Raw genomic sequence first — 26,447 nt, 5'->3', positions numbered from 1 at the left:
GGAACTGACAGTGAAACACCAATGGACTAAACTGTATGCAGGAGGAAATGAGAACAAAATAAATCAACACAAGTTTACACATAATCAAATAAGGGAGAGAGGAATGAGAACTCTGGCACATTTTAATAGCATTATAGACATTATAGAAGATAAATGCTACTTTGTATTTAGAACCCAACTTCTACTGATGTTAGTCTACGGTGACTTTTTAAATTAGCAGACATTGAGCATAAGGGCACCCAGGATTTCAGAGCAACCCAGTTCCCTAAATAAGTATGCTCTATAATAAATAAAGTTTTGTTTGTTTGTTTGTTTGTTTGTTTCTAGGCCTCAGTATTTTCACTGGAATATCCTTTGTTCTTTGAGAGGAAGGAGACTATATAATGTAATTCATGTAACCCCTAGAAACAGGAAGAAAATTTTATAAACAATAGTAGGGAGCTAATGCTATTTTAGTATTTGATCTCAGCAACCTTGTATAATGCGTCTAATGAAGAAGAGTTACTAATGTGGGCTTCATTCTGTAATTTAACATTACTTAAGTGGGAACTAAGTCAAAACAAGTACTTTTAAACAAAGTATGAAAAATATTTAACTCTTACTAATTTTCTTTTTGTGACTTGCCTGAAAATGCTCCTTATCTTTCTTCAGCACATTTCTATTCCTTAGAACTTATTTGTAAAATCTGGAATGTTGTAAGAAGAAAATCATGTTAGAAAATGAAAATTAACTTTTCTAAGGCATTGTTATTTACCAAATTATTGTAAAGAACTTCAGAAAGACATTTCTGTCTTTCAGCATGCCACTACCTTTTTACATTGTATTCTTACAGCAACATTTATGCAAAATCAGCATTCTTAAGTTTTAAAGGTAAAATTAAAAGCTAAATTTTAAAGTGATGAGCATGTTCACATAAAATACCTCAAGAGAAAGATGAAGCACTATAAATTTATGAGTGATTCATTATTTTATATTTTTTACTGTTTAGAAAAAGCCTTATAAATCATTTGGGACTTCGCATTTCAGGGAAGATTCATTTGTAGGTTTTTATTTGTTGTACATAGGTATTGTATTATTTCTTTTCCACCCCAATTTTTATCAGATATAATGGACATATAAAATTGTATGAGTTTCAGTTGTACAACATAATGGTTTGATACATGTATATATTGTGAAACGATTATCACAATAAGTTTAGTTAACATCCATCACTTCACATATTTACAAATTTGTTTCCTTGAGTTGAGAACTTTTAAGATCTACTTTCTTAGCAACTTTCAAATATACACAGTATCTATAAACATAGTCTCCATACTGTAAATTATATCCCCAGGACCTATTTACCTTATAACTGGAAGTTTGTGAATTTTGACCCCCTTCGCTCATTTCTCCCACCCCCTGGCCCCTGCCTCTGACAAATACCACTCTTCTCTGTGTCTCTGAGTTTATTTTTTTTTTCAATCCCACATGTAAATGAGGTCATGCAATATTTGTCTTTCTTTTTCTGAGTTATTTCACTTGATGCTTTAAAAGTATGCTGTTATTTTACAGTAATAATTGATGAGCAATAATCTTATATATCCACAGTTCCCTTTCATGAGAGCAATGATTCACCCAGAGACCATATGATGATTTATAACTCCGATATTTGAGAAAGATACTAAATTGGCTGCTCTAGAAATCATTACGTTAACTGAACTGGCGTCTCATTTATGCCTCGACTGCAACTTTCCTGGCTGCAAACTGCAAGGAAAAACCAACTCATTTCATTGTAAAAGAAATTTTTGATTTAGAAAGGTAAAACAATGTACCCACAAGGGCTTTCTGATGAGAATATACTTTTGACAAGAAATATTTAAAACTTTGAACTAGGGGCACCTAGATGGCTCAGTCTGTTGAGGTCAGGCTCTTGATTTTGGCTCAGGTCATGATCTCAGGGTCATGGAATCCACCCCCACTTCGGGCTCCATGCTGAGCGTGGAGCTTGCTTAAGATTCTCTCTCTCCCTCCCTCTACCCCTGTCCCCCGCTGGCACGCTCTCTCTCTCTCACTCTAAAAATAAATAAATAAATAAATAAATAAATAAATAAATAAATAAATTTGAATTCATTACCTCAAGTCTAATGAAGAGTACTGACAGTGATATACCATAGTCACCAATTTTGTATTCTAGATTACAAACCCCTAAGGTTGTCTACAGAGAATCCTGTCCTTGGAGGCTCATAATGATATTAGAAAGGTGTTTCAAATTTGTTTGCCTCTTCTGTGGAGTAAAGACCTTATACTTTCATACCAAGAATATTAAACGATTAGTTTGGTATTTTTTCTATTCACTTGACTAGAGGCCAGATCAGATTCTACTAGTATGACAACGAAAACACCAGCCTCAGGATTAAAATCATTATGGCTGCTTACTCAAAGTTTGAAGAAAAATGATCTGCTTCATCCCCTTTATTGATGGACTTCTGATTATATGTAGACACTTAATGTTCTAAGCACTTTGTGTAAATGAATCCATTTACTCTTCACATCGTTTCAGGATCAGCATCACAAGCAAAAAGACACAAGGGAAAAGAGACAGATGTATAAGCCATGTTGTAGGAAAACATGGCAAGGACACACCATGTTAAGAACCGTAGGCAAAAGTTAAGGTTTACTGACTAGGGGTGAGCTTTGACTAATGTGCAATTTTTTGGCATATTTAGTAGTCAAGCTGACTTGTAACTCAGAGGAGCCTGGGCTTAAATTCCAGTTTTACTCTCCATCAGTTATATGACTTTGTACAACACCTAGCCCTCAATTTCTGCATGTACAAGTCAGGTAATAAAATTATGGTAGTTGTGAGACAAATGAAATCAACTAATTAAATGAAATAATGTACATTAAGTTGCTTAGCACATTTCAATGAACTTCTATATACATTACTCTTTATTTTTAGCTTGTTGATGTCATATTTTCTTTATTGCTTTTTTAATATTGGTTCCTAATTTCCACTAACATTAACTACTGCCAGATGCAAATTTCATCATTATTTTTAACATGACAATTCTTGGCTCAATGTTTCTCAGATGACTATAGTTTAATGCCAAAGATGATACTCTGGCATTTCACCCTTTCTGCATCATAATAAACTGGAAGAAAACATTCCAAATGGGGCTAATCAGTCTATTTAGAAAGAAACACTAACTCCACCAGTTATTAACTGTGACTTTGTCTCTTTGTCTCTTTGTCTCCATTTTCCTCTCAGTAAAATGCAACAATCATTCTTAGTCAACCCCACAGGTGAGATATAACATTCAAATTAGCTAACTCATCTGAAGACTCTTTGAAAGCTGGAAAGGCTTATACACATATTAGGGAGTAGGAGGAAAAGAGTGAGCTTTGAAATCCAGTTCAAGTTCAGTTCAAGTCCTAGGACCTTATCTACCTGTGGCGATTAGGGCTCATTTACCCTATTTGATCCTCAGTATTTTTAACTAAATTTGGGAAGAATAATAGCTAATTTCAAAGGACTAAATCTTACTGCCAAATATTTTTTTTTTGACAGAAGTGTATCTTATCTATAAATCAAATTGTCCCTAGGACTAGGACACTGTTTTGTGACTTCCTCATATGCTCCAGGCTCTGCTACGACCAGCACAAGCCAACACATAGTAAACAAAAAACAGAAACAAACAAAACAAAATAAACATAGGTAGAATTGTGATCACTATTCTCCAACCTTTTTGTCAATATCAACCTTGAGTCTAATAAGTTCCTAATGTTGAAGGAAGGAAGTTCATTGGAGTCTGAAAATCAAAATGAAAGGAAGATTCTTTTGTAGTCCATGACGATTTAATTATGTAGCACAATTATGAAAAATGAAAATGTGTTTACCATGGCACAATTTCACCGCATTAAAGTTGTGTAGAGAATGGATGACAGCAAGGCCTAGATAGTTGTCATGAGCCCTGATGAAACGGGTGGACTGCCAGCACGGAGGGCAAGCATCAAACTCCAGCTTGGTCATGGGCTTCCGAGAAATAAAAAGAGCTGACAAGCCAGCCTGGTTTGAAGCAGGAAGACATTAGTTCACCACTTTAAACCAAAGGATTCAAAATGATGCTGAATATAAAAGGCAGGGTCACAAATGACGGTAGTAATGACTGTAATATGACAGATTGAAGAGTAATGGCTTGCAATTGCATAGTAGAGAAACATCGTGTAAATTGTGTGAGAGTGTTACTTATATAACTATCACGTTGGTGCATCTATTGCAATTATCTGGGAAGAGATTAATCTCAACTGTTAAACAAACTAAGTTACAAAGCAAATTGATATTAAATACAATTTCTTAGGTATGTTTTAATTTCATGTCTATTAGAAATTTTGCAATGGGAATCGAGTGTTGGATAGTAAGTTCTCATTAAGGCTGTGAGGTTTGATAATGCTGTCACTTATGTGAATAAAGCACTCAGTAAATATTCAGTGAGTCTGTGGAAGAAACATGCTTTCAGTGAGGGTTCCCAGTGCTCATTCCTCAAAAAAGATATATGTCAATAGCTGATTCATTAATTGCCTGCTTGTCACATTTCTTGTAAGCCTAATACCATAAATCTGTATTATCAAAACCTTCCCTGTATCTTCCAATGTTAAAAAAAAAAAAAAATGTTACTTTGAGCAACTAAAGTTAAAGCTGGGATTAAATGGTCTGTTTTGCCAACATTTAACATAGCTTAGAGAGGGGGTACCTGGGTGGCTCAGTCGGTTAAGTGTCAGACTTCGGCTCAGGTCTCACAGTTTCTGAGTTTGAAGGCTGCATTGGGCTCTGTGCTGACAGCTGGGAGCCTGGAGCCTGCTTTGGATTCTGTGTCTCCCTCTATTTCTGCCCCTCCCCCACTCATTCTCTGTCTCTGTCTCTGTCTCTGTCTGTCTCTCTCTCTCTCTCTTCCTCTCTCTCTTCCTCTCTCTCTTCCTCTCTGAAAAATAAGTAATAAAAACATTAAAAATTATAAAATAGCTTAGAGAGGAGACCCATGAGCATCACCACAAGCCTTTGTGGTATTGAATGTGGCTTCTCTTCTTTCCTTCTTTGGAGCCCCTCTTGGTCCCTTGCCACAATGCACACACCCTGGCCCTTTTCAGCTCCCAGACATGGGACTTGGCTGATGGCGAGGGCTTTGTTCCTATGCCTGCCTCTGTGAGAGGTAAGTCACTGCTTCAATGGTCACTCTAGAAAGGCCTTCTTCAACCAACCCATCAGTAACTTCCTAGTCACATCATAGCCTTTTGGAACTAAAAGGACATTCAGCATGCTAACTACAAAGTCATTCTCTTTAAATCTGTATTTATTAGAATATTTCCTCAAGTCTCAGTGATATCAAATTGTCAAAAATACTCAAAAAGCCTCAATTTTGAAAAAGGTCACAATTTGCTTCATTTAAGTATGTATAAATTTGTGTCTGTATGTGCTATCAAAGAGTTGTAGTCATCAAAGAGTTGTATCATATTTAGATTGTTAGGTTTACTACTTTTACTTCCTTTTTAAACTAATCTTGTTCATAAACTGATTTTTGTAACAATTTTTATATTAGGGGAATTATTAAAGTGGTATTCTTAGGTTAATGAACACTGAAGTTAGTATTTTTGTAATTGTCTTTGAATTTGCCTCAAAATTCTCAATTCTCCCAAAAGTTTTACTAGGAAACATTGTAAGAGACAACATTTTAAACACTTCAACTTTTCTTTTTTAGTGTTTGATAAGAGGCAAAATGTTTCTTACTTCAGGTTGCTCTGGGACACCCCATTCATTATTCTGTGTGTTGTCTTTGTTACAGAGTATTATTAATAAGACTATTATTAATTTTATTAATTGATTATTAATCTTGTTAATTATTAATAAGACTATTATTAAGAATAATAAGACTTTGTTATTGGCCTTTGTTCCTCATTAACAAAATATAGCTAAGATTTCTAGGGCCATAAAACGAAACCAAATTCTCTAATGAATACTTTCAAACTGTAGCAATCAGTTATTACTCTAAAATGTATTTGTGGTAGAATTCAATATTTAAGATTTATTTCATTTGTTTTGTAACATTAATGATAATGGAAACATTTATGCTCTGACAAAATTAAATGCTATTTTTTTGATTATCTCATATGATAATTGAGTCTACGAAAATTTTTGTTAGTTATTAAATGCCGCACCTTTTAGGGGATATGAAATTTGCTTCAATGAAAACCTTGAACTATATCATATGAAATAATGAATGCTCTAGAGAAAATTTACAGAAAAAGCAGGGCACATAGAGTTATTTTATGCAGTTTTTTCAGGTTACTTAAAAAAAATAATATGGTTTAAAAAACAAAAATGTCAAGAAAAACATGAATCATTTGATTACTCTTTTTTCCTCACAGTTTTGACTGCCTTCTTTGTACAAACATAGCCATAAATGAATCCTATGACAATTTGAAAGGGGCCAGAAAAATTAAAATGGAAAATTGAAAGGATCGGAATTGGAAAGCAAAGGAACTTTGAGATAGCTTGACAACTTGTCAGAGGTAATTTATTCAGTAATTTTACCCAAATTATACTTCAGTCCTATTTACCACAAACAGAAAAACATGCTACATGTGGATAGCCTCACATATTTTTTACTGGGGATGACACCAAATTTTGTGAAAAAGTACAGTTCTAAAAACAAATGAACTAGCTTAAAAATACATAGATGAAAGAACAAAGTTGATATTAGTTCAGGGCAATAGCTTTCAAATACCAAGTATATCAACTAAGTCTAACCTAAATAGGCATTGTAGGAATTGCTGAAAAATATCGGTAACTTGCCTAAAATTTTCTTTAAAAGTCACTAACCATATTATTTTGTTACTTTTGAAGATGCAATAGATTGTCAAAATTCAAGAAGTTATTGATTATATTGGATATCCAGGAGACTGCATGTGGAACATACATGAGTACAAATAGAAATTTCTTTGAAAATACTGACATTATTCTCTGAAAGCAGAGCTATGCAGATTTTTAAGTATTTTGGAAAAGGGACAGTCTAGTCACCAGATACAAGTTTCTTGAAGACAAAAATCACCTTGTTTGCTTAGTTCTTCCCAGTGCTGGATGCACAGAGCTGAGCAAATTAAAAACTGCATGCATCACCAAGACTCACAGGCTAATTTCTAGGGAGTAGTTATGCTTTCAATTGGATGTTCCACAAATATCTATTTATAAGTGCATTAAATGCAGAATGGCCAGGGATTGGGCCTTAATTTGTACAGAAAGCTGCCTATAAATTATAGATAATTGATTTTGCCACTTTAAAATCTGTTGAGCATTTCTTGGACTCATTCTGTTCTTGATCTGAAGCTGTATAAATTAAGAAGATTTCAAATGCAAATGTACTTTTTTTCTATGCTATAATACTGACAGCCCAAACCACCCTCTATCAGAGGGCATTATTACGTACTCACTGTCTAAAAACTTAAAAGAATAACAACTTCTGGTTTTGATTCACACTCCAGATCCAGGTATCCCTGTATGCGGCATCTGCTATCGTAAGCTTTTTGCATGGGTTAGAAGAAATATTTTAAAGACATTAATGGTTTCCTGTTATATAGCACATGACTGACAGCCAAAGTTTCTTGATGGCAGTTTTCCAAAGCAAAAGAGGGCAGGTGAGTTTTTGTTTTGTTTTGTTGTTTTTTGTTGTTGTTGTTTTGTTTTCTTTTGTTTTGTTTTTGTTTTCCATTTTCTATTTATCCAAATTTATTTCCCAAATGTATCAGGTTCCCATGAAGAGTCCATTCCATCATGTGACTTTCCGACTAGAATTACCCCAGTTTCAGTACATGATAGCTTTGTTTCCTTTAGACTTACAGCTGTAGAAGAATTAACCCATTTCTGGAGTAGGTTATGCTGCACTCATTGCCTTATTCATATTGCATTTCTAAAGAGATATTTCCCTAGATGTATCACTTTAGACTTCAAAGTCAGGTATATCGATAAAACTCTGTTTTTGGCGGCGCTCTGACCCAAGACCGTGTGAATAATGGAAGAGAAGGGTGACCCGAGTGAACAGATCGCTTGAGCAAATGGAATCTTATTTTGAGCAACGTCTGCACCATACACAATATGGTTTCAATTTGGAATCTGGAACTCAGCGACATTGCCAGAGAACTTAGTGCATTGTTGGTTATTTTATTTGGGCTAAAATGGCACACAGATTAAGATCCTAACTTTCTGCCAGAATACCAGGATGACTGTACTTTATACTTTGCAAACTGATTTGAGGGTTTGGTACATTGATTCATAAACTAATAAAACAACAAGTATCCAAAATGGGCCACCTGGAAATTATCTGCCTTTATGCGTGAATTTTTTTTAACTGTGCTTTTAAATATCCCGGCGGTCTTGTTTTTTTAATTATAGTTCTTCAGATATGGAGATTCTCTCACAAATGATTTCGGTGTATCTATCTTGAACACATCACACACTGCATGAGGATATGTAAAGTCTGTCATTACTCAACATATTCCATTATTATGGGCAAAGAGTCCTTAGCTTACCTATGTGATGTTAGTTACACATTGGTCAGAATCGCCTACATGAATCCTAATGTAATTATGAGTCTGCATATGCACACTGCACAGTACATGAAAAGACTTCATCCAAGAGTTTTTATGGTAAATGGCAAAAGTATGACTTTAAGTCTTAATCCTAGTGCATCACACTTCACTTGAATTTGAAAAAAGTTGTATTAGTGTTGCAAAGATGAAGGCTAACTTCACTTACAACAAAGACTCAGTACGAGACATTTGGACAAGCCTTAGTTAACTTGAATTCAGACACAGATTTATCATTGTGTCTTAGAGATATTTTATTTGCCATCACACTCCCCACCAATATAAGTCTTGTTTTATTTGAAAAATTTTTCTTGCAAATGAGCCACTTCACAAAAATAGAAGTCAGTTTTTAAAATTAAATTTTCTGTAATTCTAATCAGTAGATATCTCATACTTTGGATATGTTTAAAGTCTCAGCAATAAGGAAGCAGACTGCCTTATTTTCAGACATCTTAACACACTTCCTGTGGATATGCCTACACATTTGGCTTCATCCCTGAGAAGAGCATGAATCAATCAATGTTAGCATAGACATTTATCTCAGTTATACATGTCTCTCCTTTTGTCTTCTGGATCTTAGGCACCAGTGCAGAATGAGGTCATACACACTTTCTCAGGATCTACTTTGCATTTAGAGAGGCTCTTATTTTGCAAGATAATGCACATATACGAAGATTTGGTTCAATGGTAACCTCTCTGGGTAAACTTTCTGGGACTGTTCTCAATTATTATTCTTATTTTTGACCGTTCATCCCTAAGATTTTTGTGGTGTAGCCTTTGCTGATGTGTAGACAAACATCTGGCCCTTGACTCTCTGGCTGCTCCTCCAACATGGAATGTTCTCCTATTCTGGGCTTCCCCATGCCATTGCCCCTACCTGCAGCAGCAATATCCATGAGAGTCCATGACTTGCTCTTCTGCCTCATTCAGCTTTCTGCTCAAACGTCATCTTTCCAGAAAGGTTTTCCTTGATCAACCCGACTAAAACAGCCTACACATTCCCAAGTCAGTATCTAGCCCTTTGCCTGCTTCAGTTGACCTTCTAGCACTTGTTTTCACTAGATACCACACTCTATAATTATTGCTGTATTTATGTATTGTCTCTCTCCTTTACTAGAATGTAAGTTCCGTAGAGGAAGATGCTTTGTCTGTTGTCTTCACTATTTTATCCCATGATTTAGAGGAATGCCTGGCATGCAAAGGGCACTAATTACTACTTGTGATTAAATAGATTTTCCCAGGGCCCTGACCTTTTATATCTCAATTAATTTCTCTGTTGAGGGAGAATATTGTACTTCATGGTCTTTAGGCCACAATATATTTATTTGCAATGATTATCATAGATGCATAGATTATGTTAGGAGAGAATTACTGGTATTTATTCGTACACACCAAAATTTATTGGAACCTAATGCCTTTTCCCTCATTAACAATGAATGAAAATTTTAGGGGTGCCTGGGTGGCTCACTCTGTTAAGTGTCTGCCTCTTTTTTTTTTATTTCTTTTTTAATGTGTAGTTATTTTTTAGAGAGACAGAATGCCAGAGGGGGAGGGTCAGAGAGAGAGGAAGATATAGAATCTGAAGCAGGCTCCAGTTTCTGAGCTCAGCACAGAGCCTGATACAGGGCTCGAACCCACAGACAATGAGATCATGACCTGAGCTGAAGTCGGACACTGAACCGATTGAGCTGCCCAGGAGCCCCAAAGGTGTCTGACTCTTGATTTGGGCTCAGGTCATAAGCTCATGGTTTGTGAGTTTGAGCCCTGCATCAGTCTCTTCACTGACAGCTGCAGAGCCTGCTTAGGAGTCTCTGTCTCTCTCTCTGCCCCTCCGTACTCTCTCTCTCTTTCTCAAAATAAATAAATAAACTTAAAAATTTTTAATTAAAAAATAAATGAAAATATTGAACTCATGTATAACACTGGTGTATAACTTTTGGACTGATAAACTGTTAAAACTACTGGCTTGGCTCAGTAGTAGTTACCACATATATTATTAATGATGTGACATTTCACACAAAGTATCTTTAAGGAGTATTTACTAAATTAATTTAGACTTTTTATTTCACACTGAAAGCTCTAATAAATATATGCTAAAATATATTTAGTCTTGTTTTTCCTAGGGGAACGTAAATTCAGTCATCTTGAAATGTTAGTCCTTTTAAAATTATATCTATAACAGGGGCACCTGGGTGGCTCAGTCGGTTAAGCATCTGACTTTGGCTCAGGTCATGATCTCACGGTTCGTGGGTTCCAGCCCCGCGTTAGGCTCTGTGCTGACAGCTCAGAGCCTGGAGCCTGCTTCAGATTCTGTGTCTCCCTCTCTCTCTGCCCCTTCCCCACACAGGTTCTATCTCTCTCCGTCTCTCAAAACTAAATAAACATTAAAAAAAATTTTTTTAATTAAATCTATAACATAAAATAGGGAAAAAGTGGATTGCTGTGTTGCCGATTCAAAATTTTGAAGTCATTTTCACTTATTGCAGATTAATTTTACTATAATGTTGAATTCAAAAAAAATAATAAAAGCATTTTAGTGAAAATAGTGCTTTATTCTTAGATGGAATGTTAAAATCACATGATGATATATTTTATTTTCCATTGTAAACAAAATATTTAAAAGGGGCATAACTTTCAGTGGTTTAGGCCAGTTATATTTCTCATCAGCCTTGATGTTGGTAAACATTGTGACAATGACATGTAAGATAGAAGTTGTGCTCCAGGCCCTTTTGATCTTTCATTTCCTTAAAATGATTTTAATTGATCTGATAAACTATTGATGATATTAGCCAATTTAGAAATTTCCAGAAACAGCCTTGAAAACAACAGCAACAGCAAGAGCTAAGTGATCAGAGACCTGGGCCGTGTTGCCACTCTAAACCTATGGGTCTTGCGTGGTCATGTGCTTTTCCTGACATGGTGCTCATGGAGGCATTTTCAGTGTGCATTTCAGCACTGAAAGAAAGTGCTCTTCTCCACAACACAGTTGCAGGAAGAGACCCAAAAACAAAGACTGTATTCCAGGCCATTTAATAAACTATTGCAGGAGCTGAATAAAATTCTGAGGTCATGATTTTTACACGTGAACGTGCAGCTCACTACTCACCGTTAATTTTGGAGGGTGTTTACCTTGTCAGTTTGCCTATAATCCCTCCCCACATTCATCACAGTGCATGTTCTGTCACTTCTGTAGTTCAGTAAAGTAAGTATTAAGTTCTATTTCAAGTGAGACTTTCATTCCATTCATTTCTGATTTGTTTTGCTCCAAGTATTGTTCTTGCTTCAATGGAAAAGATTTTTAAGCGGAACCAAAGACTAGAAGTTTTCCTATAAAAATCCTATCTTATTCCAAAATTGGGATTGATTAATCAAAGGGATAATAATTCTCTATCTCACAAAGAACTCTTAGAGAATTAGAATACAGGATCTTGGCATCGTGTTCGGAGGCCTTAACCCTTAGCTATAATGATGGTTATCATTTTTGCTTTTAGCTCTGTTCTCAATTATAGCATTTATATCCTTGAGGACATCTTAAGCTGCTTCAGAGTTTCTTGAGAAAAGAAAAGTATTCTGTTTTGAGTTACTCAAAGCAATCAGCATATTCCCATATTTGGCACATAGTTGGTTCATAATTCTAAAATTCATAAAAAAATACTAAAACATGTTGGCTCATCACAGGTGACAAAAAAAAAGAAAGAAAATTAGATTAGTGCCTTACACTCAGTCTCTAAACTACACTGTAGGAATGTTATAATTTAGATTAAACCCACATTTTATTTCCTATGCTGAAACAAAAAAATAATCTCATCATTATTAAATGACAAAATAATTCTGGCATGTATCTCAATCTGTTGGTATTAATTTAAAAATACTGTACTTACTAAATCGTTTACGTATTTCATGCACTAAAAACTTTTACATATTGTTAAAATTTTCAATACAGCACAGCCAACGTTAGAGGATAATATTCTGAACAAATATTCGCTATGGTGCAGATATTTAATAGCAAAAGTTCTGAGATTGTGAGGCAATTTGCAGAAATCCAATTATTTCAGATGCAACTCTTTGTACACAAATGAATCTTGTTCTGGACTAGTCCCTTCTGAATTGTTTCACTCTTGGTGACTATTTAAAAGTAGAGGTTTGTCTTGGCCAGGATAACATGTAAAAATGTGTTTAGAATTTATGCAGCAGAGTGATCAATAAATTAAACACAGGTATGTGTAGCAGAGATATCAGTGTCATTTTTCCGACCCACCATCAGACCTAGAAAATTTGGGGCTGGGTCCTTGGAGAAAATGAGAGCCAGACATTTTTCCATAATTAGCTTTAATTCATTGCTGTTCCTAAAACTCTAAGCCTGGTCTAAAGCTAGCCTTCAGTGAGCATACTCTGCTGGGGATGTCCAAACATTTATTGCCTGAAGGCTTAAACCAGGTTCATAACAAACTTAATCCCCAAAGACCCAACCTCGTCTAGACTCATTAGGCTCTAGGGAATTTCAAGAACTCTGACAGGTAGGAATGTACTAACATGACCTTAAAATATCTGCTCTGGCAATTATCCATACTCAGGTTTTTTAAAAGAAAATGATGCTTCTCGTTTGTAGTTCAACTTGCAATACCCCTGTTGACAAGTAGAGATTATTCAGGTTGGGCGTAAAAGAGTAAAGAAAGATGAAAATACACTGTGAATGCAAAGTATTTTAAATAAATATTTTAATTCTATTGTTGGCATTTACAAGTAGAAAGCATACAGTATGTTACAAATATCAAAATGTGAAAAATATGAACGTTACATAAGTAACAAATGTAAAAAAAGTATTTTCTTACCTTCCCTGAAAGTAAGAAAACTTTTCAGCATAGGAAAATATCAGTATCAAAAACACAGCTTAGGTGTAAAAAAAAGTTTTTACACTGTATTAAAAAATGATCTACAAAATGACAGAAAGAAAGAAGAGTTGAAATTTGACTTTATATAAATTATAAAAACTGGGTACTTGGGGTAAACTTCAAATGGCTGAAAAGTCCAATCATAGGCTTTCTTTAGGTCGATTCTTTAAAATTTTAAAAGCATAGAACATTTTCAATAAATAACTTCTAAAAGTGTCTCTGAGAAGCGCTGCTGAGAACATCATTCCACGGTAGGAAGGGAGCAGTGTTCTAAGGATAATAAGCAGTCATTTTGTTCCTATTGGAAGCCTGATGAAAGTCAGATGACCATAATTGTTCACAAAAAGAGAGAGAGAGCGAGCGAGAGAGAGAGAGAGATTCGGAAGTTTTAACACAATTTTGTAAGAAACTTCTAAAGTGCTGAACAAAATGACTTAATTTTAGTACCCACTGTCATGTAAAACCTACTCAAATATCAGACATTTCTGAGCAACATCAAATATGGAATCTATAGCTCTGGAAAGTGTTAATACCTAGTCTTTCATTCAAGAAGAGGAAGGCTCTTTCTACACTTTACAAGGATTGGTTAAACCCCAAGGATCTTGCAATGCAAAACATAAGGATGATAACACAATGGAAACAATACACATACCCCACTGTGAAAGCACAAATTCATTTCTGCAATGGCAACGTTATTCATTTCAAAAATCACAAATCAAACATTGGTAAATAAGAAAAAAAACTTTCCGAACGCTGCATGCCACATGACTAGTTACAAAATACGATGCATGCAGGAAAAGAAATTCAACCAAGCATATTTAAATTAAAGACTTGTTTGGAGTCTGTTTCAGCAGCATTGTGGTTATTATTTTTTAAAGTTTCCCTCCAACACCAGTCCATACTGGCCTCTTTCGCAAATGGAATACCCCTTCGTCGGCAACCTTACAACGGTTTGAGTGTTCCTTGTTTTTCTGTTTTTCCAATGCCAGTACATAAAGTTCACACATACTGCTCTGCTTCCCCATCTTTGGGGACGGGCTTAGCTGTCCCATTCTTGCCTTCTTCGTTTGCTGCTGCTTTTTCTGGGAGAGATGCCAAATCTTTAAAAACATCTACATAATGGCCAAAGCCGGGGCCCCAGTTCAAAAGGTTGTCCCAGTTGAAATTCCCTGCTTGCTGCCCAAGTTTCAAGGGCAGTGTGTTGTCAGCAACCCCTGGTGCTGCTGCCTGTGTACCCCCAGGTCCTCCCTCAGCCCTTCGGCCATGGTATCTTCTAGGCTTCAATCTGGCTCCATAATTATCTTCGTCATCTGCATCAGATTCATTGACTTGAGATAATTTGGGCATCCTGGAAGTATATACCATTGGCTTTTCCCTGTCATACTCCATCTCTGAGCAAGTGAAAGACTCATGTGAGTCACTATCAGAAGAAGATTCTGGAGCTGGAATGCCATCTGCTGGGTTCCTTGTTCTAGACAATGGCCTTCTGCAATCCTCTTCTGAAGAAGACCTTCCGTGATCTGCACTGCAGATACTTGGGTTTCTAGGGCGAGGGGTGTTTAGCCTCTCCACCTCTTCAATCGAGAGTCCTACCGGAGGGGAAGATTCCAAAGGAATCTGCCCAATTGGCTGCTTTAAGCGACTCCCTGGTCTAGAACCGTGAGAGGTCATGGCCTGAGGACTCTTACTTCTCCTTCCCAGCCTTGTGGCATAGTTGAAAATGCCAGGTTGGCAGGTATCAGCATGCATTTCCAAAGTATTTCCATCTCTTATAGGAAGATGCAATTCCCTGGCTGGGCTGTTCCTATAGAAAGTAGAGGACTTTGAGAAAGGGGCTGGGCTGTGACGAGACAGGGGGTTGGGGGTTGGGCAAGCTGAATGGCTCAGGGAGCTGGTTCTCAAACCCTGACCGTATGAAGGTTGGTAAGTCAAACTGCTTGCTCCTAAGGGCATGGGGGATTGCCTCGCAAAGCCTAGGGGACTATGCCTCTGGATAGAAAATTTAGGTGTGTGGCTGCGGAACTGCTTGTAGTGTTGGATGATGTCCGCGTCTGAAGGGGCGATGCTGCTGGCGTTGTCGATGTCGTAATGCTCTATCTCTTGCTCCGGCGAAGCCAAAGGGGCGCTGGGGATGGTTTCTGAGCTGTGGGGAATATCAGTCTCATCGTAGATGAGGTAGGGGTTTTCCCGCTCAATGATATCTGGCTTAGGGTTCCCCTCGGGCTGCTTCCTCACAGTCATATCGTCCCCGTAGGGGGGGATATTGTCTGGGTCATCAAAAGCAACGTTCTCGCTTCCCTTCTTCTTCTTCTCCTTCGGTTTCTTCTCCTCTTTGGGGTCTTTTGTCTTCTTCCCCCTGCACTGGTTACACAGAATCAGGCTCAGGACCAGGAGGGCCAGGACTGTCGCACAGCTGCCCACGATGGCAGGCACAGCCCACAGAGGCAGGGAGATCTCTTCGGGACCCTGACTCAGAACACAGACATGCCCTCCAGGGCTTCCAGCTTTGCACACTCTCCCCTGAGGACAGAGAACCCCAAGACAAGCCACCACCGTCTCACAGGTCCTTCCTGTGTGGGACTCTGGGCAGCTACATGTGAAGCCAGAGTGCAGGCCCGGCTCGCAGCTGCCCCCATTCTGGCATGGGTGGGAGGCACAGTCTCCAGGGGGAACGCACTTGTAGGCATACCACTGATTAATGCACAGTAAGTCGCCCCAGCAGGGGTTGCTGGCACAGATGTTCGGGCCGCGACAGCCAATCTTCACTGAGGGGTCCGTCTTAGAGATGGAGGCCAAGCTATGCTTCCCACTGAAAGGAAGACTTTCTCCACCATACAGCATAGAGGCAATGCAGCCATCAAAACCTGTAGGGGGGAGAAGGAGCAGTAAGGCATTTTAGAGAAAATGCTGCATTTAAAACACTGCACCATTGAACTATGGTAAAAAGAAGCCTCCCAATCACATCACAAGAGCTAAGAAACCACAGTCTCAGGGCCAAAGTCAATAACTCTGTGTGTCTTATGACATAACTTAGTAAGATATATAAGATTTCCATGACAAAATATGAAGAGAATTGCTCAGATACTGCTCTTTCTGAAAATTTATAAATGACTCAGACAGGCTAGATTTTCTTTTACTCCCTCTTTTATTAATTTGATGATCTATTTGTCTTATTTTTATAGTATATATATATCAAGAATTGCATACATAGAAATAAAATGTATTTAAAAAAACTTATAAAGAACAAAAAAATAAGTTAATAGCTTTTTTCTCAATTTTTTAAAATTAAAAAATATTTTTAAAGGGAAAGAAAGACAGTGCAAGCAGAGGAGGGGCAGAGGCAGAGAGAGAGAGAGAGAGAGAGAGAGAGAGAGAGAGAGAGAATCCCAAATAGGCTCCATGCCCAATGCAGAGCCTGACATGGAGCTCGATCCCATGACCCTGAGATCATGACCTGAGCCAAAATTAAGAGTCAGTTGTTTAACCCACTGAGCCGCCCAGGTGCCCCTAGGCTAATAGTTGTAATCATTAGATCATGCATTCTCAATGGAGGTGATACTGCTCCCAAGGAGTTGAACATAAGTTCTTGAAGAGCAAAGGGAAAATCTTAGGTATTACAATGGTTTGCAGTCATCTAGAGGGCAGCTATAGAGTATAACTGTGGCATGAACGCTTCATGAGGTGGGACAGGCAGAGTTAGAAAAGCATATCTTAAATGGCTCTTTAGAGGGTAGTAATTATTATTATTTCTTAAGGTTGAGAAACTCTTTGTTGAACTTGAGTGTGTTAATATTGCTAATGCCCCTGTCCCAGAGCCCAAGAATTGATTTTGACACTAACAAAAGAGTATGATCTACTTCGGCTTGTTTCTTAAAACATCCAAATGAATTATCATCCATATTCTAAAATAAGCTAAGTATATAAGAACAACTTGTGACCTGAACTTATACTTTTGTGCCTTAAGTCCATTACCCTCCCCTGCATTTTCCAATTTTCTTCGTATTTGATATATCCTTCCACCTTAGTGACATTTCCATCCCTGATACACTTTTTCCATAAGGTTCTGTAACATCTGCTTTTGTTCCTACTCTACAGATTGTTTTTTCTATGACTTAGTCTCTTTCATGTTTCATTTTCCTCTCATCAACCACTGACTCCTAGAGTTGCTCAAGCTAAGGCTCCAGGCTTTCTTTTTAATCTCCCCCTTCATGTTAGGTTATCACATCCATGACCAGTACATCAGTTACTTGCTTGACTCTGCTAACTCTTAATATGTATTTCCAGCTGGTGTCCATTCCTGATTATAGCCCATCTATCCAAAAGTCTTTCTCAAAGGTTGTACAAACCCCAGGTGTCCCAAACCACCATTTTGATATTTCCCATAGACAGGCTTCTCTCTCCACTGCTCTGCAGTTTCCTCTTTCAATGGTGCTGCCCTTTTTTTACTTGACAGGTCAGAAACCGTCTTGAATTTCACCACGATCATCAACAGTTTGATTTACTTTAATTCCTAAAAAAAATTTCTTCCCCATTTACTTCTCTCTAAACTCCTCTGCCACCACACTAGTCAACACTCACATAATACCTTGCCTAGATCACTGCAGTATCATCCCAGCTAATTTATGCAAGCCCACTCTTGTCTCCACCAATGCATTCTCCATGTTGTAACCTGGAAGATCTTTAATATCGCTACCTGTCTAGTCTTGACACTCCTAACATAAATTTTTTATTAACTTCCCACTGTCCTGAGAGTAAACCCAAAAATGCAACATGGTCTAGGAGGCCCTGCTTCATTCTTCAACTTCCTTCATTACCTGATGACATCAGTCTCCAATGTGCTAATAGGTCAGGTTCTATGATTTTTATCTACTTTTTGTTAAGTTCTTATCAATGTAAATTAATCTTTCATACTCTCCCATCTTCATCTTCACAGTTCATTTTAAGTACCAATAGTCAATTTCCCATGGAAATTTCCCTTTCTCATTTTTTGGAAATCTCTTAGAATTCTATATTCCTTCTTCACATCCTTTTTCATATTTTAAAATAATACATCTAGTTGTATAATTGTTTGATCAATGTTGCCTTCCTTACTTGGCCATGTTTTGTATGAGGAGAGTAGCTATTTATTTAGCCCACCATTGTACTCCCAATGCCAAGTACAGGGCTCAGTAATAGCTGTCATGTGAATGGACACATGAATGAATGGATAAATAAATGTTTGGTGGACAAGGGAAGCATCATGGGATGAATTATGAACTTGGTAGAACAAATGTAAATGACTAAAATAAAGTAAGTGATGACCAATAGTTTATTATAGACTTTTTTTTTGTTTGTTTTATTTATTTTTGAGAGAAAGAGAGAGAGAAGGAGAGAGTGAGCATGGGAGGGACAGAAAGAGAGAGGGAGACACAGAATCTGAATACAGGCTCCAGGCTGTGAGCTGTCAGCATAGAGCCTGACATGGGGCTTGAACCCACAAACTGCGAGATCATGACCTGAGCCAAAGTCGGACACTTAACCGACTGAGCCACCCAGGTGCCCCTATTATAGACTTCTTAAAGATAATTAGGAGAGACTTAGAATAGTCATAATGGATAATATCAGAAGTCCAACTACTTTTATAGGAATAATTTTACCTTTCCTTTGCTCAACGCAAGCATTTTTTACCTGTGTGGGAATCTCGATGAGCTTGATTGGGTGGAATTCCTCCAAGAGATATAGTGAGTACATCGAGGCCACCAAAATCCTGTGTAGGGTGGATGATATCTCTTTTATATATTCTGTCGATGGACAATACTGTGGCTGTTCCATTTTTTCCAATTAGAAAAGTATGCCAGTGGCCATCTGCAACATAAACTTCAGGAATATTTCTCTCCACTTTCCCAGCAATTCCTGCATCTGATGTAAAATGTACTTTGCCATTTTTAATCTGTAAAATGTATTAAAATAATGTACAATTAAGCTATGATGTGCTTGAGTAAAAATAGAATAGAAATGAAATGAAACTTACAATATTGATCAACTTAAAGCTAACAGGCTAGCTGAAGAGTCTGGCTATATCAGAGTATACTTACCCATACTGCCTCTACAAATTTAGGTGACATATACCTTCATATTTAATAGTTTTAATAGTTTTCAAGTTGTTATTATATTTATACCTAATTTTTTAAGATGCCTAAAATTATTTTCTGGAACACAGCTGAGATAATAATGGAGTGAAAACCCATTTCAAGATAAGTAAAATATACCCTTTTGTAATTACTTATAATTTAATCACAACGGCAAGTATAGAGAATCAATCAGTTTAGTCCACAGTGATCGAAAAATGTTAAAACTACTTGCAAAAAAAGAAGCATCAATGCTTAGGCAAAAATGAAACATAGTTGGAAAAATAGACAAAAAGAAATTCTCTTATATGTTATCTATTATGCACTGGAATTTTAGAAGAAAAAATGCCTATTGTTTATATCATTTATTCAGATGAAAATTATGAGTGAATTCTTAATAATGAGGTGTCTGGGAAAGTCTTCACTTTGACTGCCTTTTACAATTTATCTAAGGGATATTTGGTTTCTTTGACTTTGCCCAGTAGAACATTGGGTAACAGGATGCTCCTACTCCAGTTTCCAGCTACCAAGTTTCCAGTATTCTGAGGAGACACTTTAGAAAATGAAATAATTTATGAGGCAACATGAACATTTGGTTCAGAGAGCATAATCCCATCATGCTGCCAGACAGAGCTGGTGCCTGGGCTGGGGGATGAAGTGGCACTGTGTATCAAATGACAGCAATGAATGGATGGATCAGTGATTTTGTCACTCGGATCAGATGCTATTTCTACATGCAACAAACACATCTGGTAGAACTAAAAGTCAGTTCATTTTTACTCTGTGGAAAATATGCCTAACACATTTACATACGTTACTCATACTGTAAGATTTTATTTAAAGAGTCTCTCTAGATGGTAATATAATTCAGTACCAAAATCAGATGGGAAAAGAAAAGAGAGTTGTGGTTAAATGACAATAACATTTCATCAAGTGAGCAATGTCTCATGAAACACACGTTGAAAATAGCAGCCCGTCATTGGTGATACCTAGAGTCCTTTTGGAAAGAAGCCGTGAGAAGAGCCTTCTCCCAGCACTGTGTTTCCCTCCTATCTGATCAAACCCTGGCATCCTTCTATGTGACCAAATCTGATGAGAGTCTTTAGAATACACCATAGAGTAGGGTGAACAAGAACCTAAGTGCCCATTGTACCATTCCTGATGTTCTGCTTCTCCCCACTAATACTCTACTCAGCTCTTGCATCCTTCCTAACTTCAAAACATTATGCTCACTTTTTATGTTCATTTTTGCTTGGTTTTATTTATCCATAGATTTATTTATTTATTTATTTATTTATTTATTTATTTATTTATTTTTGATCTAGACCTCCGAATCCCTCATCCCAACTCTGTACAATACATCTAGCCCCACTTAAAAATAAACACAAACAACAACAACAAAAAAACCCTACACATCAAGAAAATAGGATTGATTTGGAACAGAAATAGAGTCCATAATCTTACATTATTACAGAACTCTAAATATGGAGATACACAAAATGCCATAAAAGAAGGGAGGTTGGCAGAACACTAAATATACCATCAGCACAGTTAGACATAAGTATGCTTCCTTCTGTTTTTCTATCTAATATTCTCTCCACCTAATGTCTTTTTTATCTGAACAGACTCTATCTATTCTACATATTCTCCTCTCTCTTCACATTGCTATTGCTACTCACTCTTGACACTCCCCCCAAACCATTGGAAATCTCATTTCCCCAACTCTCTTTTCTATGTTCAAAATGATCATCTTGATTCCTTTGTTTGTGTGTGTGAGAGAGAGAAGAAAGATGGATTGATGCAGAGAATGAAGAACAAAAGAAAGAAAGGAAGAAATAAAGAAAGGAAGGAAGGAAGGAAGGAACTGTCAGAAAGAAACTGTCAGAAAGTGAGCCAAAAGAAAGAAGGAAAAAAACCAGGGGCCTTATTCACCGATAAACTAAATGAAAAGTAACAGTTCCTTCTGACTAGCTTCCTAGCCTGTGCAAGTAGATCGTATTCCTGTCATCTGAATAATTTGCCTGCTTACTTACAATAGCCATTCTCTTTCCGTCTATTTTGTTCTCTTTATTCACTGTTTTTTTAATCTACTTACTTTACCTGCCAGGCCCCTTAATCTCTGAAAAGCTGCTTTTCAAAATATTCATAGAAAAGAAATGTGCATTTTGGTCTGCATTAGTCATTATTTTTATTCATTAGCATTTACTTTTCCTTCAGGAAAAAAATCTCTTTCTAAGTGCTTGCTACCAATGTAAGAATATCTGGAGAAGTCGAATGCTGCCATCCTGTTGGAAATCCAAGATTTTATGGTGACAAAAATGGATCCTGACATTCAGCTTCTTCCTTAAGGAAAAAAAAAAATATTCTCTCTCTGATTTCTTCAACCACATTGTATTTTGTATCTCTTGGCTTAAAGAGATAATGTACAGAAATATTTCATATGTCATTTAAATGGCACGAGGACTTGGAAGCAGCTTAACAGATAATGCACAGACCTCAATGTCAAAGCCTCTCAACGCATACAAAAAGTGTTTCTTGTAGACTGTGAAGCTTTACTTCTTTCTGTACTTCCACTTTCTTTGGCTCTGATACACTTTCCAATACAAATTATAAACACCAAATAAAATCATAATATAATGACATAGATGCTTTGTTTTGCAGTACCTTTATTAATTTTGAACTGGGCTCCTTGGTTGAATATGGAGGTAAACTTATAACGGGAAGATGTTCTTTTGTACTAGATTAGAGCGGAGTTGTTCAACTTCGGCACTATTGACATTTTGGACTAGATTCCTTCTTTGTTTTGGGGTGCTGTGTTGTGCAATGTAGGATATTTAGTGACATATCTGATCTCTACTTACTAGATGCTGGTAGCACCCCCTCCCCATTGTGACAATAAAAAATGCCTCCAGACATTGTCAAATGTCTCCTGGGGGGAAGAGAGGGTAAAATCATCCACAGTTGGGAATGACTGGACTGTGAGGACTAAGATTTTTAAAAATATTTTTTGTACTACTTCCTAAAGATATGTGCATGCAGCATAACAACCAGAGTTGACTTGGATGGAGAGAAATTTTAAGAATAAAAAGGCTGAAGTTCAGAGGTGAATGTCTGTTTTATTTTTAAATATTATATGTGAATTAAACGGAGTAATTCTCTATGCATATTGCTTTTTTTCTTCATGAACTAAGCTTTTAGTAATTTTCAAAATATTAATTTATAGGTGAAGATAATACAGGATGTCTGAGTTTATTTTCTTCAGAATTTACCAAAATTCCTGTAAAAATTATGAGTGGAATTATAGTATCAAAATGATACTAATCAAAATCAGTCAAAAGAAACTGATGATTTAAAAGGTGAAGTCTCATTTGTGGGAAAGAAAGCAGACTAATATAATAGTCTTAGAATTAAGAAGCTAAAAGCTGAAGGAAAATGCATATCCTGGGAAATTATTCACTGGGTTAGCATCTCATTTATAGTTTAAAATAGTATGTAAAAGCCTAATGATAAATCAATACATTGTTCTCATAAAACAGAATGTTTAAAAACAATGTTTTTAGAAATTATTTGGGGAAGTCAGGGGGAATTTAACTTACAATAATTCCAAAGATACTTAATTTCACAGGGTTTACCTAGATAGTTAATTGCCTATATGCTCCAGAATAAAGCCAGATAACTTAAAAATGTTTTTTTCTTATTCTTGTCCCACCAATTAATGTAAACATATCAGTGTTTGGAATAATTTTTGGAGCTTTTTTTTTTTTCACTTCAAAAGCACATTATCTTTTTGTTTTACTTTGTTTAAAAGTAGAGAAAGAAAAGCAATATAAATTTTTATTTGACAAAATAGATTGCAACAAATTCTTTCTATGCTGGCCTACCTAGCAGTGGTCTTTACTCTAAACCAAGACAAAAGTGTTTAGAAAGCAAACCATTCAGATCTTTGTTACTCTGGCCAATGCCTGGGGAATAGTTAAGATAGATGATATTGGAATAGTGCCCAGTATTAGTTGGAACTCTAATGGGTTGTAAAGAAAAGGACAGAAATTATGGGCGAAGTGATTTAAATCATGACACACCAGGCGGTCTAATCAAATGAAGTCACCATTAGCTTTTATCTTACCTTCACAGTAGTGTAATTGCTGCTTTCTTGGATATGGATTAAAATGCCATTCTCGCTTCTTGTTCTGAATTTTATTTCCAGACTGTTCACACCAAAAGGCTCCAACATGGCACCTCGTATGCTCTGTCTTAACAAATATTCCCGCTTCTCATTCTGACTCATGTGGTAATCCAAGCGCCCTTTGCCTTCTAATGATAACGCGGTGTCAGGAGTAATAGCTGAAAGGCAACGAAAAAAGGGAAAAATGAATGCATCCATTTGGCTTCTGAAGAAGTTTTTATAAGTGACAAAAATTATAAAAAAGGACAATAAAATATCAGGTTTTTGGAATCCATATTCCCCAATCCTCCTCTTGGGAAAAGAAAAATTCCATTTGTGAATTACTGTATAAGGTAATTTCAAATGCTTAAATCAAAATCAGAATCAATCATTTGGGTAATATTCAATAAAATATTTGGTACAGCAGGGGTGCCTGAGTGGCTCAGTTGGTTAAGGGTCCGACTTTGGCTCAGGTCATGATCTCATAGTTCCTGAGTATGAGCCCCGCGACTGGCTCTGGGCAGACAGCTCAGAGCCTAGAGCCCACTTCAGATTCTGTGTCTCCCTTTGTCTGCCCCTCTGCTGCTTTCACTCTGTCTCTCTCATTGTCTCAAAAATAAATAAACATTAAAAAAATTAAAAAAAATATTTGGTATAGCATATAAGTCATGAATACTTATAGAGATACCACCTGTTAAAAACATGGAGTTGCAAATGTGTTTATAATAAGTGTTACTTTATTTCCAAAATTTATAAATGTGTTCAGAGTTGAGTGATTTGTAATCCTAAGTCTCTAGCATGTTAGAAATTTGGACAAAGAAGTGAACAAATATTTAATTCGTATTAATTTTATTATTAGCAATCATCATATAATCATGTTGAATTTAATTTATCATTATGTGTAACTGTAATGTATATTATAATTTACCATAATTTGGTAAAATGTTCACACTACTGAACTTTAGAAGTTTGTTATCATAACAGTTAATATAGCTAAAGAAAAGACATAAAGCAAATGAGCTCAAAAGGGTTTCAGCATTGAATAGTATACTTTATATAGCTAAAGTTTATAGTATGTGAATTATATCTCAATTAAAAAAAAAAGAACCTCAGACATCTCTCAAGCCGATGACTCATTTCATGTTCCAGGCATAACTGGATTCCCACTTATAAATACTCATTACTTAATGAAAAAACTATCTGACAACATACTTTTTTGTTGTTTTGATGTTATCCTAACTAATTCAATATGATTATATCTTCTGCTAGTAAGATCTTTTTGACTACAGTATATCCTTAATGTGATCATGAATTTATATTCATTCTTATAATATAATTAGGACTCCTTGGGAAGTGGTCAAATAATTGCAATGATTTGAGTATTAACCATATACTTGAAAACAAGGCAAATTTTCTAGAAGAAACTCCATTAGGGTTAGTTAGTGGGATGTACAGCTTGAAATTAGAGAATGCCATGTTCTAATGATGGCTTGAGTGCCTCTAACGTCTTATTAAAAAACAGTAGTAGGGTTTAAAAAACAAATAATTATACAAAGATTTAAAAAGTAAGACTCAAAACCGATTCTAATAATTGTAAATTAAAATGCAAGTATCACCCTTAATTGTAATAGATTATACTGCCATTGTATGATGGTTTGAACTCAGTGTTTAGTCATTTATTATTTACATTTTTCTACCACATACAAAATATTTACTGGAGAAATATTCCTTAAAGGCAGATAATATTAGACCCAAACCTGAATATAGTCCTTGGCCTTGTATTTGTATAGCAATCTTATAAATTAGCTTTCCTAAATTCATAAATTCATAAAATGGAAATTAACAACTTAGTAAATAATTCTGAAAGAATATCACTCTTCCTCAGGTTAAAAAAAATAAATGTAAAATGTCACTATAGTTTCTAATTGTTACCCATTTATTATTTTCAACATTTAGAATGAAAAAATTTCTTTGAATATAATTACATATTTAAGTGCATATATTTATACTTTTCATGATTACTATAATTTCCAGTGGAAGAGAAAACAGCTTGCATACATTTTTCACAGTATTTCCCAGTTAGTCCTTCTTTGCAATGACACTGCTGCCATGACCAGTAATCCGTACATGTGCCACCATGTTGGCAGGGGCTGTGAGTACAAGCACCTTCTAGTCTGGGACATCTAAAATGAAATAATAATAAAGACTCATAAGGCACAAAATAAAGTGTGGGGGATTTGCTAAAACTAGATATAAGCTTTTATTAACTTGCTTAGTTTCATGCACTCACTTCTTGGAAACTCAAGTTACAACTATATTTGGGGCATCTAGTCAAACTAGGAGCTGTAACACAGGGCCTGCCTCATTCAAAAAGGAGAAAATTAAACCAAATAACATCTTACATAATACAGAAAAAGAGGTGATAATTTCTTTTTTAAATTAATTCTTATTTGAGTAGGACATCTTTGGTTAATGTAATCTAAGGCCCCCATATTTATTTGCTTATACATTTCCTCCAGACAACTCATCAACTGATGTCTATTAAATGTCTACCATATGCCAATTACAAGCATACTATTCTAAGCATGGGGGTAAAGTGTTGAAAAATCCACATGTCGTGGAGTATTTATTTTTCCTTGTGTAGGAGGCAGTCAAAAAAAACAAAACAAAACA

At 36.1% G+C, this 26,447-nt stretch overlaps 1 protein-coding gene across 1 annotated transcript in view; it reads right to left on the bottom strand.

Moving 5' to 3' along the window:
* Positions 1–13,314: 13,314 nt before the first annotated feature.
* The window catches only part of FAT4 (FAT atypical cadherin 4), a 180,762-nt gene continuing 167,629 nt past the window's right edge, over positions 13,315–26,447 (bottom strand). The window contains exons 14-17 of the mRNA XM_060654229.3: positions 25,833–25,957; positions 23,736–23,953; positions 19,173–19,434; positions 13,315–16,369 (exon numbers count right to left, since the gene is read on the bottom strand). Of these exons, the coding sequence (XP_060510212.3) occupies positions 14,505–16,369; positions 19,173–19,434; positions 23,736–23,953; positions 25,833–25,957 (2,470 nt within the window). The 3' untranslated portion in view covers positions 13,315–14,504. The remainder of the gene's footprint in view (positions 16,370–19,172; positions 19,435–23,735; positions 23,954–25,832; positions 25,958–26,447) is intronic.

Source organism: Panthera onca, chromosome B1 (genome assembly GCF_046562875.1).
Source record: "Panthera onca isolate mPanOnc1 chromosome B1, mPanOnc1 haplotype 2, whole genome shotgun sequence".
NCBI lineage: Eukaryota > Metazoa > Chordata > Mammalia > Carnivora > Felidae > Panthera > Panthera onca.
Note: the sequence above shows the minus strand (reverse complement) of the source record. Positions and strands in the feature narration are given on the sequence as shown.